General features: G+C 33.8%; 1 protein-coding gene across 11 annotated transcripts in view; it reads left to right on the forward strand.

Moving 5' to 3' along the window:
• The window catches only part of CSMD3 (CUB and Sushi multiple domains 3), a 1,279,316-nt gene that overhangs the window by 1,059,327 nt on the left and 192,079 nt on the right, over nt 1-27,910 (forward strand). For 8 of the 11 annotated variants that reach the window (XM_002759280.8, XM_035276379.3, XM_017965626.5 and 5 more), the window contains 3 exons: nt 25,196-25,309; nt 25,818-25,913; nt 27,495-27,698. In XM_002759280.8, the coding sequence (XP_002759326.1) occupies nt 25,196-25,309; nt 25,818-25,913; nt 27,495-27,698 (414 nt within the window). The remainder of the gene's footprint in view (nt 1-25,195; nt 25,310-25,817; nt 25,914-27,494; nt 27,699-27,910) is intronic. The other 3 variants (XM_017965625.4, XM_078352445.1, XM_035276380.3) reach the window with 1 other exon arrangement.

Below are 27,910 nucleotides of genomic sequence, written 5' to 3' on the forward strand. Positions count from 1 at the left end.
AAGAGATTCTACTACCTTAACCTTCCGAGTAGTTAGGACCACAGGCATGCATCACCACATCAGCTAATTTTATTTTTATTTTTTGTAGAGAAAGTTCTTACTATGTGTCCCAGGCTGGTCTTGAACTCCTGTCCTCAAATGATTCTCCTGTGTTGGCCTCCCAAATGCTGGGATTACAGGCGTAAGCCACTTTCCCTGCTGGGGATTTTTTTAAAGTAACAATCAGACCAATGTATGTTCCTAGACATCTCTTCCCACAAGACATATATTCTGTCCCACAAAACTGGTAAAATATATAAAAGGAGTATTATTTCTTTCCTGTTGCAGATTACTTCTGCCCTTGAAATGTAGCTGTTTGCAATGCTGAATTATTCTGTCGTTTCAGAATATGAACTTATTGTATAAATTTATTTCAAAATAGACAATGATAGCATTGCTCTCATACAAACTTTTGTTTGAACTGTTTAGCTCGTACTTTTGGAATTATCATTTAATTGAAGTCACAGTTACTTTTCTATTCCTGTAATTCATGCCAAAAACGTAATTTGTGCTCAATTAATAGTTCCAAAAAAAACTTAACATAGTCTTCAGAATTAAGTTGTTGTAATTGTGTGGAAAATAATAGTTTAGCACCTGTTATCCTTATAATTCAAATTCTTTTTTGTTTTAATGGAGCCTTGCTATATTTCCCAGGCTGGTCTTGAACTCCTGGGCTGAAGCCGTCCTCTTACCTCTGCCTCCTAAAGTACTGGGATTATAGGCATGAGCCACCATGTATGGGCAAAAATTCAAGCTTTCAACTGAGACGCACATTGAAAAATAGGTTTTGCTTCCCAACCCAGTTCAGTTACTTTTTCTTTCTTTCTGAGATGTCCTATGTTCTGTTCTATCCTATGTACCTTGCTAGTCTAATTCATTAAAAATACAATGCATGTCCTGATATAATACACTAATTCTCGCTGAGTGCAGTAACTCACACCTTTAATCCTAGAACTTTGGGAGGACAAGGTAGGAGGACTACTTGAGCCCAGGAGTTTGAGAGCAGCCTGGGTAACATAGTAAGACTTTATATTTAGACAAAATAAAATAAAATAATAAATTAGTTTTGTGTGGCGGCTCATACCTGTCGTCTCAGCCACTTAGGAGGCTGAGGCAGGAGAATTAGGTTAACCCTGGCATTCAAAGCTGCAGTGAGCTATGATGGGACCACTGCACTTGACTGGGTGACAGAGCAAGACCCTACAATAAAATAATATAAGTCAAATAAATTTTTTTAATTTATTAAGGGATCTTGACCTTCAGTTTGAAAAACACTTCTGTGCAATCTTCAGTACTTAGTGAAGAACAATACAGCATGACATAGGCATGAGTCTCCAACTCTTGCATTATGGGAAAATATTTGTTAACATATGAATATTCTCAGCTTTATCCTCTGTCTTGCTTTGGGCTGTTGCTTTGCTCACTCATTTTTTCCACGTGCAGGATGGATTTGTCAGTTTTCAAAGGATTCAGTGGAATTGTCTAATGCAGAATCAAAAGATGGGAGAACGGGAGACAAAACTAGACAGGTGAAAGGAAAGTAAAAACCTTTAAAGTATCAAAGGTTGCGAATAGGGCCCAGGAGAGGTAGATTCTCCAAGAAAGAGGAGAGAAAAGATTTTCAAGTCATGCATAGAAGAGTAGAAATTAGTATGGAAAGAAAGAAAAAAGTTATTACGCATCATCTAATTTCTGTCCCATTTTTGGTATGTGTGTACTTGTGGTGTATATAACTCAATATGTAGAACTTTGTGAACACTTGCCACAGAACCACTCAGTCCCCAAAAAGGAATACGTAGCTGTAAAGTACAGCAAGTTTCACTTTGAGGGTGACAAGCATGGGTCAGCTAAAAAAAATTTCACGTTGTTGAGAAAGTAGACTTCACAACTCAAGGTGGCCTTCATATATTTATTGAGTAGTGCAATATACAGAATTCATCCATCATTTCACTGTTCAAGCTCTACCTCTCTAAAGAAATTGAACAATACACACATGCCATACCTCATCACCATTCATTTTCCTACTGCCGTTTTCTTTAAATCGTTACCGGCAGTCTGCAAATTTTAGTTCATTGTATGTTTTATGTATAAAATACATATACAGTGAGAAAATTACCTCTTATAAAATTATTCTTGAGAGTTGTCACCTATTTTTTATATTGCTAGTCAGCTGAAAACAAAATTGAAACAAAAATAAAATTCAAAAAGTATAATTGATTTTTTTGGTAAAGCTAAAAATTAATTTTGCTATTTGGTAGTAGAATCTGCCTTTTAGATTAACCTTTTAAACACTAAAACCAAAAGGAGAGAGAAATGTCTAATATCCAGAGGTGGTTTAAGCTTCTTTCAGTTTCATTTCTTCTATTTGTTATTCAATAGCCTATAGTCTAATGAAGTTAACCTAAATATCTGTGATGGTAGGGACTGGCCCGACAACAATAATTCCTGAGTCATCTGCAGAACCGCATTTTGGGGCTGGCAGAACTTACACAACTGGTCAGAGCATTAAACCCCAGAAATAAACATTGATCCTATCCTCATCTAGAATCCTTCATTACCTCAAGTGAAAGTAAAGACTCACACACACACATACCCTCTCTCACCCTCTCTCTTTCTCTTTCTTATTCTCTCTCTCTCTCTCTCACACACACACACACACACACACGCACACACACACACCTGTAACAACTGAATTAAATCCCTTTCCCTCTGTTGAATGGTCTCTCTTGAGTACATTTGGGACAACCTAATGTGGCTCCCTATTACATCGTGTAGTCTGTAGCATCAATCTCTAGACCAGTGAACTGAGTATTATCCAAAATCAGCAGTTGCCATAAATTGAAATTCTGAAACTTACTAATGCTTGACATAGGGTTTTTCCAAGTGATTTATGTTACCAGTTTACTATGCCTCCTAAGATATTTATCATCTTCTTCATAAGTGCTCTTTTATAAATTTGTATTCATATAACAAATCCCATATTTTTAACATAAATAAATATATATATATACATATATAATTTTTATTACTGAAAAGCCAGTTTCTTCCTGCTCCCAGTTAGTAATTAAATAATATTGGTTTAAAAAGGCAACAAATGATCAGCTAGTTGAGAATGTGCGCATGCTTCAGTATCTGGCATATATAGTGATTAATGCAACTGATTGCATAAATGAGTGAATTTAATCACATAACATTTTCTTACATGGGGTAACGTATCTATTTTTGGGAAGAGTTCCGGGGAAGTTTCTGTGGATTGGTAATAACTGCTTTCTTTTTTCCCACTTTATCTGTTTTTTGTTTGTTTGTTTTTGTTCACTCTTCTTTGAGTCGCTTTATGGCTTATTTCTTGGATTTCTTTGGAGAAGAGAGTAATAATAGGGAAAATACAGAAGTGGAGTTAGAAAACTGGCTGTAGACTATTCCTACCTAATGTTTCTAGTAATAGTATTTTATTCAACAAACAGGTTTGCTCTTCTCCCTGCCTTAGACATGTAGGACAAAACTGAATACATCTTAAGAGGTATTTGTAAGAAAGTTTTATGTAAAATATATTAGAAATAATGACACCAGACACTACTGTTTTTTAATCCAACTGTTGCTAGAATACAGAAACTTTGACCTCAATTTTGTCTTACTATTATAAAGTCCCCAGGACAGTGGCTTCTCCGTGAATGTTGTTTACTGAAATATCACTGATAATTTTTAAACTTTAAGTTTTTATTTAAAAAGAAAAAGAAAAATCTCTAGTGACCTATTCCAGCAGAGGTTACATAATTTCATGTTTGTAAATGAGTTTGTTGCTTTGAATATTTTAGTCATGAGTATTTTAAATAATCAATTGTTTACATATTAGTAAAATTCAATGTGACTTTAAGCTACGTTTCACAGTTTTTAATGATGACCAAAATTCTTTTCAAACTCTGTACCTAGATTGAAATCCACATTGGAGGAGCCATTTAAAGTCATTCTTAGAGATTTTCATATTAGTAATAACAAAAATATGTTAGTTTTATCTTTATATTGTCCTGCCACATCCTGGGATCATAGCACTCATCTCATATACATGTTTTATTATTTAATGACTGGCTTTCATGCTAGACTGCAGTTTCATGAAACCTTGAACTGTATGTATCTTTTTTGCTTGTGTCCCCAGTGCTATGTAAAACATGAAGCACAGAGCTTCTTCTATCAGACATCACCTTTAAATAAGAATGACAAGGGCCGGGCGCGGTGGCTCACGCCTGTAATCCCAGCACTTCGGGAGGCCAAGGCGGGTGGATCACAAGGTCAAGAGATCGAGACCATCCTGGTCAACATGGCGAAACCCCGTCTCTACTAAAAATACAAAAAAGTTAGCTGGGCACGGTGGCACGTGCCTGTAATCCCAGCTACTCGGGAGGCTGAGGCAGGAGAATTGCCTGAGCCCAGGAGGCGGAGGTTGCGGTGAGCCGAGATTGCGCTATTGCACTCCAGCCTAGGTAACAAGAGCGAAACTCCGTCTCAAAAAAAAAAAAAAGAATGACAAGAATGAACTTGAAAGACGTTATGTTATGTGAAATTACCCAAACACAGAAAGACCAATATTGTATGAGCTGTCATATTGTGAAATCTAAAAAGTCAATATCACAGAAGTAGAGAGTAGAATGATGGTTAACAAGGGTTGGGGTGGTTAGTGAGGTAGGAAGGTGGAAGATGTTGGTGAAAAGATACTATTAGTTATATAATAAGAATAAATTCTAGAGATATATGGTGCATCATGGTGACTATAGTTAAAGATATCTGGGATTCTCGAAAAATGCTGAGAGTGGTTATAAAATGTTCTTACCACATAAATGACAACTACCTAAGGTAATGCATATGTTAGTTAGCTAAAATCAGCAATTCCACAATTCATGCAAACTATAGAATACCACGTTGTTTACAATAAATATATATATACAATTTTATCTGTCAGTTAAAAAATTTAATTAAAAAAACAAAACTAAAGACAACATATTCATATCCAAATGGGTGGTGCCAGTATTAATGCCCATAACTTCAAGTGATTTAAGAACATGGTAGGGTTGAATAATGGAAATTCACACAGGATCCATGGAAGAGATGAGCCTTATTCTCTGATGACAAAGTGATACATGTCATATATATATAGGGGGAAGAGCAAAGGCATTCTAAACAAAGAGTTGCATGAATGGAACACTAAGGAAAGGATTTCTGCCACTGAATTTAGCAAACAGGGTGGTATTTGCTAATGTATTGGACTCCTCCACTAGTCTGTGAAATTTCTGAGGGCAGGAGCTGTATATTTTCAGCTCCAAGAACATTCATTTACACTGTACATTATCAGTGCTCAATAGATATTTGTTGAATAATTGGATGTTAACCTAGTTTCTAAGCGGGCTGTAAATTTGAGGTCAAGTTTTCAGGTTTTCTTGTTTTTTCCCCCTCTTTTTTCCTAAGATCAAATCTCCCCTTGGTTGTTTGGTATATCCAAGTTTGTACCCTCTGTGATGAAATTATTTTCTCTATTTCAAAAATACATATTTAACATGTATCTGTTCTGAGAATAATGTTTGGTACTTATATTTTTATACTCTATTTTAGCTTGGTCCTAATCCATTTTCCAGAAACTAAGTTGTGATAAAGACTGAAAATTATAAAACAGTTGTGGCTTAACAAGCATTAATTAAACACCTAATATATTTTATAATCTAGAGTTTACATCAGAAAATTAAAAAGTATACACGAATCCTTTTCTAAATGGAATTTGCAGTGGTGGTGCCAGAATTCTAGATAGACTTTAGAAATTAAATGTGAGGGAAATGGTTGGGGGAAAAATATGAAAATATCAAACTACTCATGCAGCCCATCTGCTCAATTGGACAGCAAAACTGCCTTATATAGGGAAGTGACATGATCATATTTGCATTTTAGATTAATCACTTCCATAAAAGTGTGGAGAATAAATTGGAGTTGGACTGGATTTGTACATAGGAACTTTACTTAGGAGACAAGAGTTTGTGTGGGCCTATATTGAAGATGTAATGAAGGGAATTATGAGAATGTGGTGGATTAGAATCAAGACACATTTAGAAGACACAAAGTGGTGACTTGCATGCTTCTATCTATGAAGCTGATGGAAGGATGTCCTCTTGGATGAAGCTTCATGAAGCCGACTCTGTATCTCATAGCCTAGCATAGAAACAGAGTAAACCATCATAAATATTGATGAATGAATTTGATGACTAGACGTATGTATTAGTTTGTTCTCATGCTGCTATAAGAAGGAGACTGGGTAATTTATAAAGGTAAGAGGTTTAATTGACTCACAGTTCCACAGGACTGGGTGGGCCACAGGACAGTTACAATCATGGCAGAAGGGGAAGCAAACATGTCTTTGTTCACATGGCAGCAGCAAGGAGAAATGCAGACTGAAGGAGAGGAGCAGCAAACCCCTTATGAAAACATCAGGTCCTAAGAACTTCACTATCACGGGAACAGCATGGATGTAACCACCTACATGATTCAGTTACCTCACACTGGGTCCTTCCCACAACATATGGGTATTCTGGAAACTATGATTCAAAATGAGATTTGGGTGGGGACACAATCAAACCACATCAGGATATATCTTTTATCAAATTAGGAGAGACCTGGGAGATGAAAATGAGTTTAGTTGTAGACAGGCAGCTTGTTTGTTTGACTTGTAGTACTCTGTATTGCCTCCTTAAAGACAGGAAGCCATCAATCACAGTGAACTAAACTAAATATCCTCATTTTGTTATTCCTTTTAGGCAACTTGTGGTAACTCAATTTATATTTAAGGAAGCTCTGTCAGATATGACTGATATTTGCTGAAATAATATTGACTGTTTGTGTGTAAAAACAAATAAAATATAAAAGGGGAGCCATGCTGACACAATCTTTTTTAACATCTGTTATTTGAAATGATTGTGAGGTATAATGATTACCTGAAAGGAGTGAAAACATTGTCTCAGCATTTTTAATTTTATTTTTTACATAATTGGAGTTTCTACATTCATTGCACAAACGTGTTGTTGTTCATGCCAGGGAAGTAGTTACTGGTATACACAAATAAGCAATCTAAAACAGTGAAGGAAAAATATATGTAAATCAGAATATTAAAATAGTATAATAATTTATAAGACCAGGAAAAGCAGTGGAAACAAGGAAAAAGTATTTGAGCAAACCTTATTCTGATAAATTCTGAGCTAATCACAGTATTTGGTGATGGCTCAACAGAGTTGAGTCTTCAAAGATGAATAGACATTAGCTAAGAAGATCAGATAGACAGTATAGCATAAACAAAGTCGGAGAAGTGGAAGAAAATATCACAACTGGCAGATGTTCTTGGAGGTATCAGCCTGTGCAGTCTGGCTGCATGGGGTTCAGGAACAAGAGTCACAGAGTGTCCAGACACTCCTTACTAAATGGAATAATTCAGTTGGTTCGGCTTTTCTTACTTAAGGGTAAAATAAGTAAACATAACTATGTTTATATTTAGTTGTTTTAATGCAAAAAATTGTTTAAAAATATGTAAAAGGTTCACAATCAATACCTTTTACCTATTAAAATGTGCTTACATTTTTTTTTCACCACTACTCCCCACCCCTGCACACACACCGAAATTTACCAATGGAATTTGATCTTATTTTATTTCATTTTATTTTATTTGTGACCCTAGACACACTAGAATTAAGCTAAACAATCATTTTTGGAGTAAAGTTTTAATAATTTAAAACTATTGCTGCTCACTTTTTTCATGTCTCCAGCTTCATTTTACTATGTATTCGTGCACTTAGACAGTATACGATAGAAAAATGATTGTAAGACAAAGAAATAGAACTGATTTAGTAATAGCATTCTATGTAATTTGTATTTTTTGTTTCTGCTTAAAATTTGGAAGACTAAAATAGAGTCCAAACTTCAGTGTATGCTTCTTCACATTTAAAAGAAAATACATTTATGTAACTAATGTCTGACTTCATCATTTTTTGATACTGTGATATTTGTTTTTTTTTATTTTGAGATTTTTCCTACTATTTTAACACACAGAGAGAGTTTAGAAAATTTTCAGTCTATACTTATTTTCTGGCCATTATTATTTATTCATTTTGTGATTATTAATGAAAATAGCTTTACCATAGGAGGGAATGTTTATCTAATCTGAGTGTCACTATGCTTCATATGGAATTATTTACCACAGTGATTGAAAGTGAGTAGTTTTTAATTCAAGAAGCACTGGGTATGCATGTTAGCACTATGATTCTCCCTTGGGGTAGCTAGGGGCTTGTTTCCTCATCCTCAAAATATGGATAATAATACCTACTACTCAAGTTATTGCAAGTCAAATCTGAGACAATATACATTAAACCCCTCACAGATAAGTGCAGCAAATATAGCCATGCAAGAATGATAATAGGCTTCCTTTAGATTTGTTCTCATGACTCCTTCTCACTCTCCACTGATTTTAAGTGAGTTGTTGAATCCATAAATTAAGTACAAATTAACATAAAAAAATTTGGAGTTCACAATTCGAAATTAGAATATTTACCATTTAAAATTAGAATATGATCTTCTAGAAACCTTTCAAAACATTATTTATCCACATGACTCTTTCACAAAGCATTTCAGGATATCATATATATTTTGGGATATCATAGTATATAAAATAAATGATAATGATCACTTTTACATGAGGCTTTTTGATTAATGGTTATTACTAGTTGGGGTCCAGCATCATTTAACTGTAAAGAATTTTTAACAACAACTGAGAATAAAATGTAGTTACTTATTCAGAATAACTGATATTTAGAAAACATTTAAACAACAAAATTCTAGGCTGGGTGTGGTAGCTCACATCTGTAATCCCAACACTTTGGAAAGCTGAAATAAGTCAATCATGAGGTCAAGAGATTGAGACCATCCTGGCCAAAATGGTGAAACCAGGTCTCTACTAAAAATACAATAATTAGCTGGGCATGGTGGTGCATGCCTGTAGTCCAGGCTACTTGGGGGCTAAGGCAGGAGAATCACTTGAACCTGGGAGGCGGAGTTTGCAGTGAGCTGAGATTGTGCCAATGTACTCCAGCCTGGCTATAGAGCAAGACTCCATGCCAAATAACATAAAACATATAACATAACATAACATAACAACATAGAAAAAGAGAATGTGCAAAGACAAAAAATTTTCTGGTGCTAATTTGGATCAAGCTATGACATATTTAGGGAAACTGAATAATTTGAGGGAGTTACCTATCTTATTCCTTTTGGTCTCTAGTGAGAGTCTTAATAACCCTTGAGAATAAGGTTTAATTCATTGTTTTTAAAAGATCCATCTGTGTTTATGAACTGAGTTACCATGGCTTTGTAAACCATTGGACCAACACATAATACAAAGTAAGTCACATACACAAATAATTGATGTTCTTTATAGGTTCTTTTACTGATAATAATAATGTGAGTCTATTTTTAAAATCATTTAAAAATATTTATTTAGAACTTATTAATTATTCTTACTTTTGCTATAGTAATTAAGGACCAATTAGTAAATAGATGAGGTTGTTGTTTTTTGTAATCACATCTTAAAATAATGTTTTCTTCTGTTGACCATTGATCTGGGCTTTGAATAGTTGATTACTCCTGCAAATAAGTTGGGAGGAGTGCAGGTTATGCTATTTTAGCTCCTTTTGCATTCAGATACAAAGTGATTAATTTTCTACCATTTTCCCTTTGAAAACAATCCAAAACACAGTTTTCACACAGTTTCTTTTAAAGACTAATTGGTTTATAAGATTCTATGAATAAAATTTGCGTGTATAAGTAAAAAACTTTGTTAAAATGTAACACAAGAAATTATCATTGGAATTATAGCATGTTAAGTAATTTAGAATGATTCCATACTTCACAGCTTCTGCCAGGTCTAGACAACACATGGAACTTGAATACTTACATATATATTTGTGTAAAAGCTTTGGGACAAGAGGTAGGGACTCAAACATTAGTAAGCTCAATTGCTTGTCAACTGGTAATACTAATTCAAATAAGTTTTATATGTGCACCAAATAAAGAAAAAAGTCTCAAATTTATTTCAGCATATTAGTATACCTAAATGATTTTCTAGTCAAAGGTATCTTTAGCTTGAGCCCAGAAGTCTGAGTCCAGCCTGGACAACATGGTGAAACTGTCTCTACAAAAAAATACAAATATTAGCCAGGCATGGTGGCATGTGGTCCCAGCTACTAGGGAGGCTGACATGGGTGGATCACTTGAGCCCAGGAAGTTCAGGCTTCAGTGAGCCATGATCACACCACTGTACTCCAGCCTGAAATACATCAATGTTTATGAAGTTTAGAATTTCCATTTGTAAGTTTACTAGCAATTAGTGTAGTGTTTTGCACACAATAAATAATAACTAATTTAATAAAAGTATTGCTGTTTGGAATGAAATTACAGATGACTCTTAAATGCTTTTGATGATAATGATGATGTTGCCAAAAATCAGTGATGAATATGACAACAGTGATAGCAAAGATTAAAATAGCCATGGTCGAGATGTGTTACTTTTGTTGTATTTGCAAGTATTGACCTTTCCAAGTTAGCATAAATTATTATATTTTTGCTCTTTTTGGTTATGGATAATATAGTTGAAGAGTTTCTGAAAAGAAAAAAAGATAACTATCAAAGGAAAGTCTTTAAGGAACTGAAAAAGTACATAAGACCATTTGTCCACTGGTGCAATTCAATATGTTCCTTCAGCAGCACACATTCTGCAAATTTATTTCAGTAACTCCTTTATGTTTCACTTTGTGTGTATGTACTCTCTGGAGGAGGTTAAGGAACTAAAGGAATATGTATAGTATCTCACACATTGGACCAAATGACTGATAAAACTTCTTCCCTCATTGATATCCTATTATTCCTGTGTTTCCATGGTTAAGTTTTCTTATTTGTTTCCATTAAAGTTACTTATTTTTCCAGCTGATCATCATATTTGACAGAGTTAAACAATCAATGGTTAAATTTATTTATTTATAAAATTAATATTAATTTTGAAATTTGTAAGATAACAGGCTAGAAATGTCACAGAATATGATGTATTTGTTGGGAGTGTTCATGTGAGTGATATTGTCTTTTTTGTCTACCTGCTGGGCAAGATGCTTTACAGATTAACCTTTACAATAATCTGAAGGAGTGAGTAATATTTCGCAGGTTAGGAAAACAATTTAGAAAGGTTTAGTACTGTGTTCAAGGGCACACAACCAGGCATTAGCAAAGTTCATCCAATCTGGGTTTATAAAACTGCACGTCTCAAACTCTCTATGATTAACATTTTACTTTGTAATAATTCTGAAAATAAAAGTTACTTAATAGATTCTGACACTCTTGTGAATTCTAAAATCTATTCCTAATATGATTCCATACTATCAGTACTAAAAGTCTACAGAATATGTCACCTTATTTATTAAGAATATGTTTTATATAAATAACGTGTGTATATTTAAAGTAATAGAAATATATCTATCTATTATTTATAATGACTAAGTAATAATTTGGCCATTTAGGATGAATATATTTATAAATAAATTATAAAATATTTCCGCATCTTTTTCAACAAAATATCCCTAAAATAATTCTCTTTTCTTTCAGTTCAGATTCTTTATCATATCTTAATTGTTGGGTTTTACCTTATGCTTTCTCAGTTTTAACGTGACCTGTCCACCAGTACACTCCATGCTGCCATGCTCTATAGGATAATGGCAAACAGACCAAGCTTAAAATAAATTCATACCTTATGAATTCAAATATTAGTTCTTTCCCTTTTTACTTGCTAATTTTTGATAGTTATCTTGTTTGTCTTTTTATCTGTAAAATAGAGATGATAGTGCCTACCTCAAAGGTTTTTGCGAGGATCGATGAAACTGTTATCTATAGATAACTTTGCACAGTTCATTACATGTAGTAAGGATTTGATGAATGATAACTAGTTAATATTATAGCATTTAAAAATGTTTTCATTCATTTTCTCAATTTCCACCAACAGCGAATTCTCTCTTTTATTGGAAATTTTTAATAGACTTTGGTCTGGCTATATCTATATCTATCTATCTATCTATATCTATATCTATATATATATAAACTTATTTATTTTAGATGGGGTCTCGCTCTATCACCAGGCTGTAGTGTAGTGGCACAATGTTGGCTCACTGCAACTCTGCCTCCTGAGTTCCAGTGATTCTCCTGCCTCAGCCTCCCAAGTAGCTGGGACTACAGGTGCGCAACACCACACTCTGCTGAGTTTTTGTATTTTTAGTAGAGATGGGGTTTCACCCAGCAGGCCAGGCTAATCTCGAACTCCTGACCTCAAGAGATCCACCTGCCTTGTCCTCTCAAACTGCTGGGATTACAGTTGTGGGTCACAGTGCCAGGCCTGGTCTGGCAAAATACATGCCAGAGAATGGAACATTTTATAATGAGAATAAGTGAGCTTGGAATTCCTTCTCTTAATAAAAATGTACAAACATGACTCTCAACATAAGGCTAGAACACAAGTTAAAGAGATGACTAGTGATGATTTTTTAAAGCTAAGAACCTTTTTTAAAATGTTGACATATGGTGTACCCCTCCACCTGTTATTCTGAAATAGCTGGAAATTCTGCCAATGAAAGAGCCCTTAGTAAATAGAACTTTGAAAGTTGAGGAATTGAGGGTGCTTTGCCTGGAGAAAAGGCATAGCAAAGCATGTGTAGGAGGCAGTATCCAGAGTGGAGTTAAAGAATTCAATGAAAGCAAGAGCTTGAATCTAGACATAATGCAAAATTGTGTGTCAAAGTCCCATATATAAACCAGAGAGAAACAAAGCTTCTTTAATTAAAGTAGGAGATGCGGGGGGGTCAGGAACTACATCTACATAACATCCTTCTCACCTCTAGAGGTAACCTTCAAACAAAATTACATGCTGTAATAACCTCACAAAATTAGCTCTCACGAAAAGCTAGATGCCAGTAAAATTTTGTTCACTTGAATTTTATCCTCTTTTAGTCCCTCTGCCTTCAAAAGGCTCATTTTTTTCACAAATGTGTGACATTAAAAATAAGATGAGGGGTATAGGTTTTATACATTAAAAGTAACTACACATCAACCAAATGAAATGTATGGACCTTGAATCCAGATTTGATTAAACTAACTATTAAAAGACTCTTTTTGAGAAAAATCAGGGAAATGGGAACAAGAAATAGTTATTTGATGAAATAAAGATATCATTAATTTTCTTAGATCTGGTAATTACATTGTAGCTAGTTTTTAAAGTCTTTATCTGTTTGAGACAAATACCAAAGCATGTAAGAAGAAAGAATATGATGTTGGGGAGTTGCTTAAAAGTACTCCAGGTTGCGAATACAGGGCAGATAGGAAGAGACACTGAAAACGAGGTTGGCATAATGTTGATAAGTGTTGAAGCTGGGTGATGGATTCACGGGTGTTTATTTTACTATTCTGTCTACTTGGCATATATTTGAAATTTTTCATAATAAAATCAATTCCAGTAATTTAATTTATAATCCATATGAGAATATTTTTCTGGCCTGAATCTTTCTGACCTAGTTGGGATTTGGCAGATATATTCTATTAAATGTGTAAAAAAAATTAAAGATGATTAAATAAAAGCATGCATTCAAATTGAAAATGGTTCAAAACAAGTGTTAAAATATTTGAACACTTTAAACTTTTTATTTTGCTTTTCTGTTTTAATTCTTTTAAACATACAATAGAATTGCTTATTGTGTTTTCTTTATTTCATTTGCTTTTAAACACCAAATTAATTTTCAACTGCTGAGAAATGTTATAACTGCCAAACTGCAGATAAGCTTCTGGCTTGGAGTTGAATAGATCGTTGCTTCTGGAACAATTAAAGAAATTAAACTATATTTGCTTATAAGATGGTTTTTGGGTTTTTGCAATGTCTATACATTTAAAATATGTAAAATAGGCAGTTTTGAAATTGTGACAGTAGGCAGATGGTCACAATACAGACAGAAAGTTAACGTTAGAGCAATATGAAAGTAGATATTATAGATTTAGTCAGCAAACCCAGATTATGGGTTGACAAAAGTATCACACAAAAAAATTGTTGACAGAAAGATAACTTAGGACCCTATTTATTATTGTTAAGTTCAAAGCAACCTAGATTCCTTGAGCTACCAAATTACTGAGTAACTGGGTACCATAGTCAAATCCTTAAATTTTGTAATAACATATTTTATTTATTAATTACTACAAAATAGCAATACATATTAAGATTTTCATATATTTATTTTTCAGAGACAGCATGATCTCATTATATACTCTGTGAATTGCTGACATAGCACTCCAGATTTTTTTGCTGAAGGGTAGGATTGGCCCCAGCATTCTAGGTTGGAGCCATGATTTTGCATGGAGATTTTAAAACACTAATTCAGTATAATGCAGCTCATGGTGAGTTAATAGTTTACTATTATTATACTATAATAATCACCATGAATGCTTGGAACCTAACTGATATTTGGAAAATATAAAAGTTTCCAAACGATTAATAAAATTTTACTTGATATTACAGTCAAGTATCCTTAATTTTCCCTTATGCGTGACACTAGAAGTGTTTTGTATTTCTGAATATTTTTGATTTGGGAATATTTGCTTATACATAATGAGATATCCTGGGAATGAGACACAAACGCTATTTATGTTTCATATCCCTCTTATATACATAGCCTAATGTAATTTTATACAACATTTAAAATATTTGTGAACATCACATGACATCAGGTGTGAAATTTTCCACTTGTGACATGATGTCAGCACTAAAAAATATTTGGAGTTTGGAGCATTTTGGATTTTGGTATTAGGGATGTTTAATTCATGTATCAATTAATGCAACTCTATCTAAACTTTTCCATTGCTAGATGGCAATTATAAACAACTGTAGCACTTTGATTTGATTTGGTACTGATTTAAAAAATTCTGCCTTTCTGATGCTTTTGAGAGTAAATTTTCATAATACTACACTTTTATTTATTTTTCATAAAATTGAAGTTTTAATTGCACACTGTGTAATCATCTTTATATGAGAAAGCTTTTAAAATCATGTTATCCAAGTGGCATAATGATCCCAAAATGCAAATTTGTAGCTATTCATACAATAAGAACCTTCACAGTTTAGAGTATACAGTATAGAGAGCAAACAGTTCTGAGCAGTATATGCTACCTAATTAAAAGGGAAGCATTTTGCATGCATGAAAATTTCTATTTGGTCTTAAAATATTCATATGAGATGAAAATACAAGTCAGAAGTTCACATAAAATAGCCAAACGTTATGATAGCTTGCATCACCAACAGTACTTTTTAGTGATCTCACACATAATCAAATACAGTACTATACCCATCTTTGATTAGAATCTTCTTTATTTCTGTTCTTTCAGTACTGTGGGTGAACATGTGCATGTTCATCTGTGCTGTGTTGGTGAATAAAATGAAAAATGAGCAAAATAGGGGTGATACAAATTTTAACAAGGTGGTAAACCAGCTTAGTTTCTAAGCTGGGTTTATCAAAATAAACCCTAGAATACAAAACAGTGTGTAGATTTTGCAAAAGGAGTAATAAGCATGTTGACAGTCAACCTGAGATCTAATAGAAATTTATGATATTTTCTAATTTCCTTTTCTACATCAACTTCCTTCTATGTGGAACTATTTCTGTTTTGATGAAGTCTCTTTGAAACAGAAGTGACTTTGAAGCAGAAAGAATTAAGATTGAAGGAGTAAACAAAAACCAAGGTAGAATGAACTCTCACCTTGCCCCTCTCTTCTTAGCCTCAAAAGAAAGCTAATAATTACATTTTCCTTTTTCATCCCAAAGGAGAGAATGTAAAATCAAGTAGACAGAGAAATGCATAGCTATTTTGAAGTCTTAAGATAAATTAAGCTCTATTAAAATAGCTGGAATACTCATCTCACCCAGGCAGTTCAATTGTTTGTTCTAAATACTGATGTAAAGAAAGCAGACAATGAAAAAGGATATGCTCCCATCAAAGTTCAATTAAATTTTGCCTATCAGTAAGTTTTCTGACTGAATTAGTATAGTATATATATATATATTTACAAAGCTGAATTACTAGTAATGGTGACTAACATTTATTACTGTTTCAGACACTGTTTAAAGTGTTTTACAAGCATCAATTTATGTGCTATTCACATCAATCCTAAGAGGTTAGTTAATTTATTGTCCCTATTTTACAGATGAGGAAACTAAGGCATTTGGTTTATCCTGGATTCAGTCCTTGAGAGTCTGATTCCAGAACTTGAAAGCTTAACTCTTTATTAGGCAGTTTTATGAAATGCCCTAATATTATAGGACATTTCAGACACATAGATTGGTCATTTGAAAACATTAATCTTCTTAAATCTGCTATAAATGCTAATAATCTTTAGGTTGCTTCATGCCTTCCTTTATCTGTATATATATATATATATTGCATTTTAGGTTTGGGGGTACATGTAAAGAACATGCAAGATTGTTGCATAGGTACATACATGGCAATGTGGTTTGCTGCCTTCCTCCCCATCACCTATATCTGGCATTTCTCCCCACATTATCCCTCCTCAACTCCCCACCCGCCCTGCTGTCCCTCCCTAGTTCCCCACCACAGATCCCAGTGTGTGATGCTCCCCTCCATGTGTCCATGTGTTCTCATTGTTCAACACCCTACTGGACAGGGAATACTATGTAGGTTCATGCATTCTTTTATGCCATAAAGAGGGCTTGTCATTTGGCAACCTTTAATAGGCACCATCATCGTTACCATCAATTTGGCACTATCCACTTGACTACTAGAGCTGCTTCTGGAGATACCTGCTTTCCTTACTCCACCAAATTAGAAGCCTTTATTTAAAAGCAAGTTTAAACCAAAGCTGAATTCACTACAATGTCTTAAATATTTTAACTCTCCACCACGAGCAGCTGGATCTCTTCCCTTAACCATGCCCCAGCTGAGGTCTTAGTTTTCTTTCTCACACTATCATAACATTAGGTACTTAGAATTATTCCCCTCTGAGAGAAAATGGCAAAAAAAAAAAAAAAATTGAAATGTTTATTTGCATAAATTCAATTTTCATTTTTAATTCAATAATTCCAATCTTGATCAGTGAATTATGGTAATCAGGTCCATATTTATTTTGTTATTCTCATTTGAAGTTAATTAATTGCTAAATCAGTGAGCATCTATATAATGTAACAGCTAGTTATTTTGATGGCTCAAAAATTAAAAGTGACTTTCAGAAGTTTCTGGTTTGCCTAGACAGTTTTTAAAAGAAATGATTCATTTACTTGTTAAAAAACAGAAGAATAGTGTATTAGTCCATTCTCATGCTATTATGAAAAAATATCCAAGACTGGGTATTTTGGAAAGGAAAGAGACTTAATTGATTCACAGTTCTGAATAGCTGGAGAGGCCTCAGGAAGCTTAAAATTATGGCAGAAGGCAAAGGAGAAGAAGATACCTTCTTCACAGGGTGGAAGGATGAAGTAAGAGCCAGCAGAGGAAATACCAGACTCTTATAAAACCATCATATCTTGTAAGAACTCACTCATTTTCATGACAACAGCTATGGAGGAACCACCCTCATGATTCATTTACTTCCCACTGGGTCCCTCCCACTACACATGGAAATTATGGGAACTACAATTCAAGATGAGATTTGGGTGGAGATATAGCCAAACCATATCATTCCACCTCTGGCCCCTTCCAATCTCATGTCCTCACATTTCAAAACACAATCATGTCTTTCCAACAGTTCTTTAAAGTCTTCATTCATTCCAACATTAACCCAAAATTGCAAGTTTAAAGTCTCATCTGAAACAAGGCAAGTCCCTTCTACCTATGAGCCTGTAAAATAAAAAGCAAGTTAGTTATTTCCTAGATAGAATGGGGTTACAGGCATTTGGTAAATATAGCAGTTCCAAATGAGAGAAGTTGGCCAGAACAAAGGGGCTACATGCTCCATACAAGTCCAAAATCCAATAGGGCACTCATTAAGCCTTAAAATTCCAAAATGATCTTCTTTGACTTCATGTCTCACATCCAGGTCATGCTAATGCAAGAGATGGGCTCTGTCAGCCTTGGGAAGCTCTGCCTCTATGGTTATGCAGGGTACAACCTCCCTCCTGGCTGCTTTCACAGACTGACATTGAATCTCTTGACAATACAAGCTGTCAGTGAATCTACCATTCTGGATCTGGAGGACAGTGGCCCTCTTCTCATAACTCCACTAGGCAGTCCCCTAGTGGTTACCCTGTGTGGGAGCTCTGATTCCCTTCCACAGTGCCAGAGCAGAGGTTCTCCATGAGGGGTCCACCTGCAGCAAACTTCTGCCTAGACATTCAGACACATCCATACATCCTCTGAAATCTAGGAGAAGGTTCCCAAACCTCAGTTCTTGATTTCTGTGCACCCACAGCCTCAACACCACATGAAGCTGCCAAGGCTTGGGACTTGCACCCTTTGAAGTAATGGCTCAAGCCGTACCTTGGTTCCTTTTAGCCACAGCTAAAGCTGAAGCAGCTGAGTAGAGGTCATGTCCTGAGGCTGCACAGAGCAGGGGAGCCCTGGGCCAGCCCAGGAAACCATTTTTCCCGCCGAGGCCTCTTGGCCTTTGATGAGATGGGCTTCCGTGAATGACTGACATGTTTTGGAAACATTTTCCCTATTGTCTTTGGGATTAATATTTGGCTCACCATTGCTTATACAAATTTCTGCAGCTGGCTTGAATTTCTTCCCAGAAAATGAGTTTTTAGTTTTTATCACATGGTCAGGCTGTACATTTTTCAAACTTTTATGCTCTTCCTCCTCTCAAATGCTTTGCAGCTTAGAAATTTCTTCTGCCAGATATGCTAAATCATCTCTCCCAATTTCAAAGTAAGTTTCACAGATCTCTAGCATGGGGGCAAAATGCCATCAGTCTCTTTACTAAAGCATAGAAAGAAACACATTTATTTCAGTTATCAATAAGTTACTCATCTCCATCTGAGACGACCTCAGTCTGGACTTCATTGTCCATATCACTATTAACATTTTGGCCAAAGCCATTCAACAAGTCTTTAGGGAGTTCCAAACTTTCCCAAATTTCCCTGTCTTATTCTGAGCCTTCTAAACTTTCCAACCTCTACCTGTCACCCAGTTCCAAAGTTGCTTCCATATTTTCAGATGTCTTTACATCAGCACCCTGCTCCTGGTACAAATTTACTATATTAGTCTGTTCTCACACTGCTATGAAGAATTACCAGAGACTAGGTAATTTATGAGGGAAGGAGATTTAAGTGACTCACAGTTCTACATTGCTTGGGAAGCCTTGGGAAACTTCCAATGATGGCAGAAGACAATAGGAGAAGCAGGTGGCTTCTTCACATGGTAGCAGGACAGAGTGAGAGCCAGTAGGGGGAATGCTAGATGCTTATAAAACCATCACATCTCATGAGAACTTACTATCATGAGAGCAGCAAAGGGAAAACCACCCCATGATTCAATTACCTCCCACAGGGACATGGAGATTATAGGGATTACAATTCAACATGAGATTTGGGTGGAGATGCAGCCAAACCATATCAAATAGACCATTTAGAAGTACAAGATAGGCATAGAAACTACTGTGATAGGTTTGGCAGTAGAGAAAAGAGATTGATCCAACTTAAAATATAACAAGAAAAAGTGGGAATTTATAGCCAAGAAGCAGGATAGAGGTCAGCAGATGCAAAATTATTAAGAGGAAACATCAGGGGTGGGGGTGATTCTGGCTAAACCAACAAGGACTGTTGGTGAAGGCAACCCAGGGTAATCAGACATCACCTGGAAGACGGTCAGGGTGAGAGAGTAATCAGACATTGAGGGAAGTGGGTTTTGGCTAAACCAGCTCATCAGGATTCTTGCTAAAACTGAATAATGCAAAGACAGACACAGAAGTAAAATAGTCAGGGCCTAGTTGGGAAGAGGATTCAGAGGCATTAAACATTGGTCAAGGAGAGACTGCCGGCAGTGGTAGAATGTTTTGACAATCTTGCAGATTAGAGTTTAGTAGACAATGGAACTTTAACTTCTTGTTGTTCTATTTATTCATGTTTTAAGCAAAGGCCCTCCCCTATGAGCACTAACCCATTTTAGTGTATTATGTCATATTCCAGGCCTCCACTATACTGTTTCTGAAATGATGCTTTCAGGGTGACTGTTGGTCTGTAGTGAGCATTCTGCCAATTATCTATGCTAATGCTCAAGAGTCTCTTTATGCCATCTTAGACACTGTCATCCTTTATTGATTTACATTTGGGATTGCTTAATTAAGCAAATTGGATGAAGTCTCAGGAATTACATGAACATGACCAAACAAGAAAGGATTTGACAGGGTTTGGTGGAGCATGGGAAACAAACGCTTATTGAAACAGTTAAATGGAAATTTATGTTAGACAAATCTTCTCAATCAGTGGAAACCTAACTCTCATTCTTATTTGGATTTCAAACTTCAAATTTTAGATGTGAAATAAACCTTGCTTTGTCTACAAGAAAGAGTAGATAGATACATTGCCTTGTCTCATTCTGAATTTATTCATGGGGGAGAAAATGAACTAGGAAAAAATCTTTAAAACTGAGATAAAGGTTCTAGTCATGTGATCTAAATTAGAATTTTCCTCCAAGTGATTTATGCAGACTTTTAAAGTGATTTTTAAGAAAATCTAAGTTATAGATTAATTAAAAATGCCGTCATGAATTCTATGAGTGGAGTTAGAGGTTAGCAGATGCTTTGCTTTGAAGAATGGATTTAATTGATCAGTATAGCAATACTCTTCATGGAAAGATGTACCCAAAGTGCCCTACTGTTGGTTTACAATTAATTGGCTAACCTAACATCTTTTCACAGGTGAAATAAAGATATGTTGCCATATGAATAAACAGAAATAGAGTTAATAAAGGGGAGGGACCCTGTCTGCACTGGTAACTTTCTTAAGACTAGCATTTAACCCAGTTCCTGGCACATCAAAGAATTAACTAATGCTGGTTGAATTAATCAATTCTATTCTAAAATGCATTGGGTGGAAAAACAATAGGCTCAGATATAGTTTCAGGCATAAAAACTAGATTATTTGCATAGATTTATTTGTAGAGATTTTTTATGTTTGCTTTTATCTTACTGGTTTCTTTTTTCTTCCTTTTTCTAGCTTACTATGGTATATATAAAACATAAAAATTAATTTTTACAACAAAAAGATAAAAACATTTTATTTAACATCTATCATGTTTAAAGAAGAAAAAAAATGAGTAGCGTTTCCCTTAAGAAACAGCTTGGTGTATACAGTTTGCTCTCATATCTTGAAGGCAAAATGTTTTGAAATATATATATATATATATATATATGTAGAGAGAGAGAGAGAGAGAGAGAGAGAGAGAGAGAGACGGAGTTTCGCTCTTGTTACCCAGGCTGGAGTGCAATGGCGTGATCTCAGCTCACCGCAACCTCCACCTCCTGGGTTCAGGCAATTCTCCTGCCTCAGCCTCCTGAGTAGCTGGGATTACAGGCACGCGCCACCATGCCCAGCTAATTTTTTGTATTTTTAGTAGAGACGGAGTTTCAGCATGTTGACCAGAATGGTCCCGATCTCTTGACCTAGTGATCTACCCACCTCTGCCTCCCAAAGTGCTCGGATTACAGGCATGAGCCCCCGCGCCCGGCCTGAAATCTATATTCTTAAGAAAATAGGAAAGAAGCCTGGAGCTGAGATGCAGGGAATTCTGTATCTCTGCTTGGAAATGAAGAAACAGGCCATGGAGCTTGTTAATCATGCAAAAGACATAATCAGCACAGATTTGGGGGTTAATTGTGGTCCAAGAAATAAAAATGTGTTCTAGCCATTGGATTGAGGCACCACCATCTAGACCAGTGCTAAAAGTACATTTTTAAAAAGACCATAATTATGACTCTCTTATAAATATAAAGGCTACTTGAATCAAAAATTTTATTTAGCTCCCAGTTAAATAATGAGATACGCAGTAAGATGTTACAGTGTTCAAAAGAGAGTTCGAATACCCAAACAATAGATGGTTAATAGATAAATTAAATGGATCGATAGATAAGACAGATAGACAGATAATCAGGAATTTTGAAGTGAATTTACAAACAAATAGATGCATAGAGACAAAATAGATCTGTTCACTGGACAATAATCCATTGCATTATATAACAGTCTCCATATAACACAACTAATCAGATTTGCTAGACAACCTGCTTACAGAAAAACAATAACCAGTAATCTTTTGAGCCACTCACGATCTCTTAGAAATTTTCCTTACATTACTTATAACCAGGCAAATACCTTTGGCCATTCAGAATATTATAGAAGCAGAAGACCTACTGCTGTTTGCACCTTAAAAAACTTAAATAAATTAATACATTTACAGACAGACTGGAGAAGCAAATCTGAGAGTTACCATTTAGTTCTTAAGACTTCTGACTGGGAGTATTTGGTTTACAATTATATAAATTTAATGAGACAATAGTTAATATGATAATCTGTAGGAAATCAGATCACCATGTGAGTGTTCTTGATTCTTCATACTACAAAATAACTTATTAAGCGTGTACTTTAAAATTTTATCTTTAGTGATTCAATATCCTCTCAGAGTAACTTTTTTTTGATGAAAGCTACTTTTAATTGAAAATTTCAATTGCCTATATTTAATTATGCCCATATTAATGTAGAGTTAATTGCTATTAAAGAAAAGTGGCTTAGTGATTGCCTAATAAGGCAAGATTCAGCACTCTACTCTTACCTTTCTCAACTCTTCCAACTGAGTAAGCACAACTAATTACAAGCACAAATGATTAACAACACTTAAAAGAGCATGCTCTACAGTTTTCTATACTTAATATGATACAAAAATGTGGAGTTAATGACTGCATTATTAACAGTTATAGTCTCAACATATTCAGTTTAGAGGTAATGAAAAACTGTGGTCTATGGTAGAGAAGCAATAATTGAGAAGAGGCCTAAAGACAAGAAAAAAAGACAAAGTTTTTGTCTTTAACTTTTTTTTCCCCTCAGAAAAAGCTCTTGGATACCTGTTTGTTTTAGTTGTTTTAAATGTTTGTAAATATAATGGTTTGCAAGGAAATTGAGCATGTTTTCTAATGAAAAGAAAGAGTTAAAGGATGCTGAATTGTACTTTTTCTGAATGACTTCCCAAAAAGATGAGAGAAAGAATAAATTATATGCCAAGAGCCTTTTTGGAGAGTATACTTGATGTAACAAAGTTCCTGTGATTAGACTAACATGCTTGCTTTCTTTCTTTCTTTCTTTCTTTCTTTCTTTCTTTCTTTCTTTCTTTCTTTCTTTCTTTCTTTCCTTCCTTCCTTCCTTCCTTCCTTCCTTCCTTCTTTCTTTCTTTCTTTCTTTCTTTCTTTCTTTCTTTCTTTCTTTCCTTCTTTCTTTCTTTCTTTCTTTCTTTTTCTTTCTCTTTTTTGGCTACTTAGTAAGGCAATGACAATCTGCTTTATAGTAGAAACTTCTTAAGACACATTTAAGAACAGATCATCCAAACACCAATCTACACAAATACAAAAACAGAAAACAAAAAACCTTTCTTATATATATATTTGGAGTATTTTTGAAGCAGTTTGGGGTTTGGCGGAAAAAATTGGGATCTTTTAAAAAGATCTGAATTCAAAATGTTTGTATGACTTGTAAACCATTAAAATAATTCACTTCATGTGTCTGGTTTGGTGGAAACATAAATTTGTATTCATGACTTCTAGAAAATATGGAGGATTATTGACAAATTTTAACACAACAATGTTCAGAAATGTTCAAAGAAACATCACTGTATCTGCTAATGTGTTCATTTTCCTTTGCTCCACAAAGAACTGGACTGAGATCACCAGCTTATTTTTACAGGCCAAAAAACTACATGTAGCTCAGTTTACAATATTATGTGTATACCTGTGTTCATATGCAACAAAAATCAGCATGTTTCAAGTGAATTAGCCTGTTTTTCTAAGAACCACCAGAGGATGTCTGTAGCCTTCATTTGAGGTATACAACTTGAATCAGCATTTAAAAAATATATTTGTGTATACTCATGGAATTAACCATTTAAATTAATGCGATTTCAAATTTATAAAAATGACCTTATTTTTGATATTATTAAATTTTATTAAAAATTATACTCTTTTAAACCCATAATTTTTCTAATTAATGAAATATTTTAAGGATGATTTTTTAAAAACTGATTATATTTAAAAAACACACAAAGCAAACAGATTTCTGTTCTTGGAACAGGTTCTTTCTCTGAAGTTTTAGTTTGGGTGGATTCAGCATGTAACTTTAGTATATAATTAAAGGATAAGCAAAAAATGGGAGTAAAAAGACACATCATAAATATCTGTTGATATGTACTTCAGAACTGTACTTACCATGGAAAAGCAATTATTTTGTAAAATTTTATGCTATCTCAATTGCTAAGGAATCATAAATAATATTTCTTTATTCTTGAAGAAGATTTACAATAAATATTTAGGAATCATTTAAAACTTAGAATGTAAATTAAACACTATACCTGAAAAGTATCTTGCTATTGTTTTTCTAATGAAATTATTACTCATAATGGAATAGCATTTTAAAGGACAATTTTTAAAATCCCCTAAATTAAAACTTTGTCTATTTCATCTAAAAGTGGAGAAAAAAAAATTAGAAAAAGAGAAGAGAGTCACAAAGTGAAAAGAATCAAACCACCATTGGGAAAATCCAAAAGTAGTTACTATAAAATATTAATCATTAATCTTACAATTTCTGATCCCAATTAAATGCTAAAGTCATCTATCTTTTTAAGAATAGTTGTCTTAAAATTTTAATTGTTTTAGGTCATGGTCACTTGTTTTATGACCTGAAGTATATGTGTCAGGAATATCAACCAATTGGCACCTATCCTCTTTTAATGGTAGAAAAAGAAATGACTACTATATTTTAATACTTTGTTCTCTCTCTCCTCCTCTTTCTATTTTTTGTTTTTTGTTTTCGTTTTTGGATGGTTGGTGATTTGTTTGCTTCTCCGGGTTCCTGTTGATCAGTGGTGTTTGGCCAGTTTGTATTTTTCCAGACATCACTCCACGATGTTGTTGAGGTGTATGATGGGCCAACTCAGCAATCTTCTCTGTTATCTTCCCTCTCAGGATCCCATTCAGGTATCCTTTAATAGAACTGCCATGAATCAGTTACTGATTAAAGACTGACTTTGATTAATATTGTAGTGAAAGTTGAGATTTATGTCATCCATATTAGAAATAAAGTAAACTGAAAATAGTATCACTTTTTTTTTTTTTTTTTTAAAGAATAGAAACACAATTAACTCAGAAGGTTGAGAAAAATACAACCAACTACTCTCTGGGATTATAACCAAGTAAATATTATATTTAATCATGTAGTCTCTGGTGTTTAATGTAATATAAAATATTTAAGAATTTTTTGAAGAATGAGGCAATATGTATAAAAAAAGTAATTAAAGCTTTCTGAGAAAAAGATTGCAATACAAGTAGAACCCAAAGAAAATATATTGGTAATTGCAGGATATTTTAAAGTAATTTGATAGAACATAGATTTACATTTTCAAATGACAGTGTAAGATAATATAAATTGTTAGGTTTACTGAATGAAAATTATTTATGATATCTTAGTGTTTGTTTTGTTGAGTAGGAGAATCACTTCCACTGAGTTCAGGTAATCAGATCACAATTCGATTTACTTCAGTTGGACCAATAACAGCTAAGGGATTTCACTTTGTTTATCAAGGTAAGTGACCCTGTAGTCTAGAACACACTAAGGAATGATATCAATTTCCATGCTGTATTCAGAGTTTTTGAATCATGAAATCCTCTAGATAAAATATTCTTTTTAGCAGTTTTATTCTGTCCCCTCCCCCATCACTAGATCACTGTCACCTTGACCAAAGTAAAAAAAAAAAATCTGTTGCTTCCATCATCATTCTCAATTTAAATGTCTGATTTTCCTTCCTTCCCACATATTGTTTTCACAACATTTACTTTTTTTCCTGAAAATCCTTTATTATCTACATTTTCTATTTTCTAGCAGTCTAGCACTCTAGACTATTTAGTCTAATTTAGTTTAGCACTCTAAAGATATAAAAATTGTGGTGCTGATGTACTTAAACATGCCAAGAAAATCAGTGTTCCATGTTAAAATTATAGTTTCTCATTCTCTCAGGAGACTTAAAATTTTCTTCAGAGTTATTAGGACTTTCGTGCAATTAGAAGTTTTTTACACATTTTTTTTCTGGCCTGTTGTAGACAACCTTCTACATTATCATTAAAACAAGTTAAGAGCCATAATTTAAAATATTTTCTTTGAATTATATAAGGTCATAAAGTAGTTCTTCTCAAATGTATCTTGCACTTTATTCCTGAGAAATGTATAATAAAGATTTGTGTTTTGTTATTCTTATAAAGCCTCTTATTCCATTTATCAGTTGACTATAATATTATACTTTTTTATTAAGTAGTACCTCCCCCTGGAAACAAAGTGTGGTGTTATCACTCTAAAAAGGCACTAAAATGAATGGAATTATATTTACTCAAGTCACATAAGAGGAATTAATCTATTTAGAATTCATCATATCATTTTTTGGGCTATTGTCAATCTCTTTAATCACATTTGTTATGTGTTTTAAAAAGAAAAAACATCCTGTTATCATTCTATTTTATAAACCAAAAAAAGGCACAATTAAAGGGCATATCTATAAAATCTAAAAGCAATTTCAAAGCTGATATCGTATGATTATTAAAATGAAAATTTTTATTGTTGTTAATCTGTCTGACGTATATTCTACCTAGTTCAAATGTAGTTATCTTTCTCAATAGCAAATGTGTTTGAAAATTAAGTTTGTGAACATTCTATGAAACAAAGTACCTGCTGTCTCTGTAAAATCTGCTTTTAATTAAGAACCAAATACTGAAATAATTGTAAAATTATTTTATATAACCTGACACATATTTTTTGAACATGGTATTCTAAGTTTAAAAAGAAAAAAAAAGTCTTTCAGTTTTTATCTCACAAATTACAAAAATACCTAACTAAAACTACTTTGTAATATTAATGAGTTTCGAGAAAAAAAAAAGGTTGATGTTTAAAGGATCAAAAGTAAAACTTTTCTAATTAAAAAAAACCTTGATGACAATTACAATATTTATTTTAAATTATATTTTATTCTGTATAAAATTTAGAACTTTATGAATGTATTCAAATTGTTAATTCAAGTTCTGAAATAAGTGATTTCTTGAAAATGTGTTTTAATTACATTTTGAAATCTGAATCTGTCTACCATACGAAATTAAAATCAATAATATTTCTATACAGCTGTTCCTAGAACAAGTTCTACACAATGCAGCTCTGTTCCTGAACCAAGATTTGGAAGAAGAATTGGCAATGAATTTGCAGTTGGTTCATTGGTTCTTTTTGAATGTAATCCAGGATATATTCTCCATGGATCCATAGCAATTAGGTGTGAAACAGTGCCCAATTCGTTGGCCCAGTGGAATGATTCCTTACCTACTTGCATTGGTGAGTATATAAACTTGTATGATCTGTGGTTATACATATTTTATATAAAAATTAGTTATCTTACAGCTTTCATTTCTTTTAAAATTTCATATCTAATAATTATGCACTAAATTTTAAAACAATTTAATAAGTGTGCTGTATGTAAATATAAAAATATAAGTGGATATTTATTGCAATTGTCTGTGATGAAATCGATGACAAAATTTATGTTG

This window comes from Callithrix jacchus, chromosome 16 (genome assembly GCF_049354715.1).
Source record: "Callithrix jacchus isolate 240 chromosome 16, calJac240_pri, whole genome shotgun sequence".
In the NCBI taxonomy this organism is placed as follows: domain Eukaryota; kingdom Metazoa; phylum Chordata; class Mammalia; order Primates; family Cebidae; genus Callithrix; species Callithrix jacchus.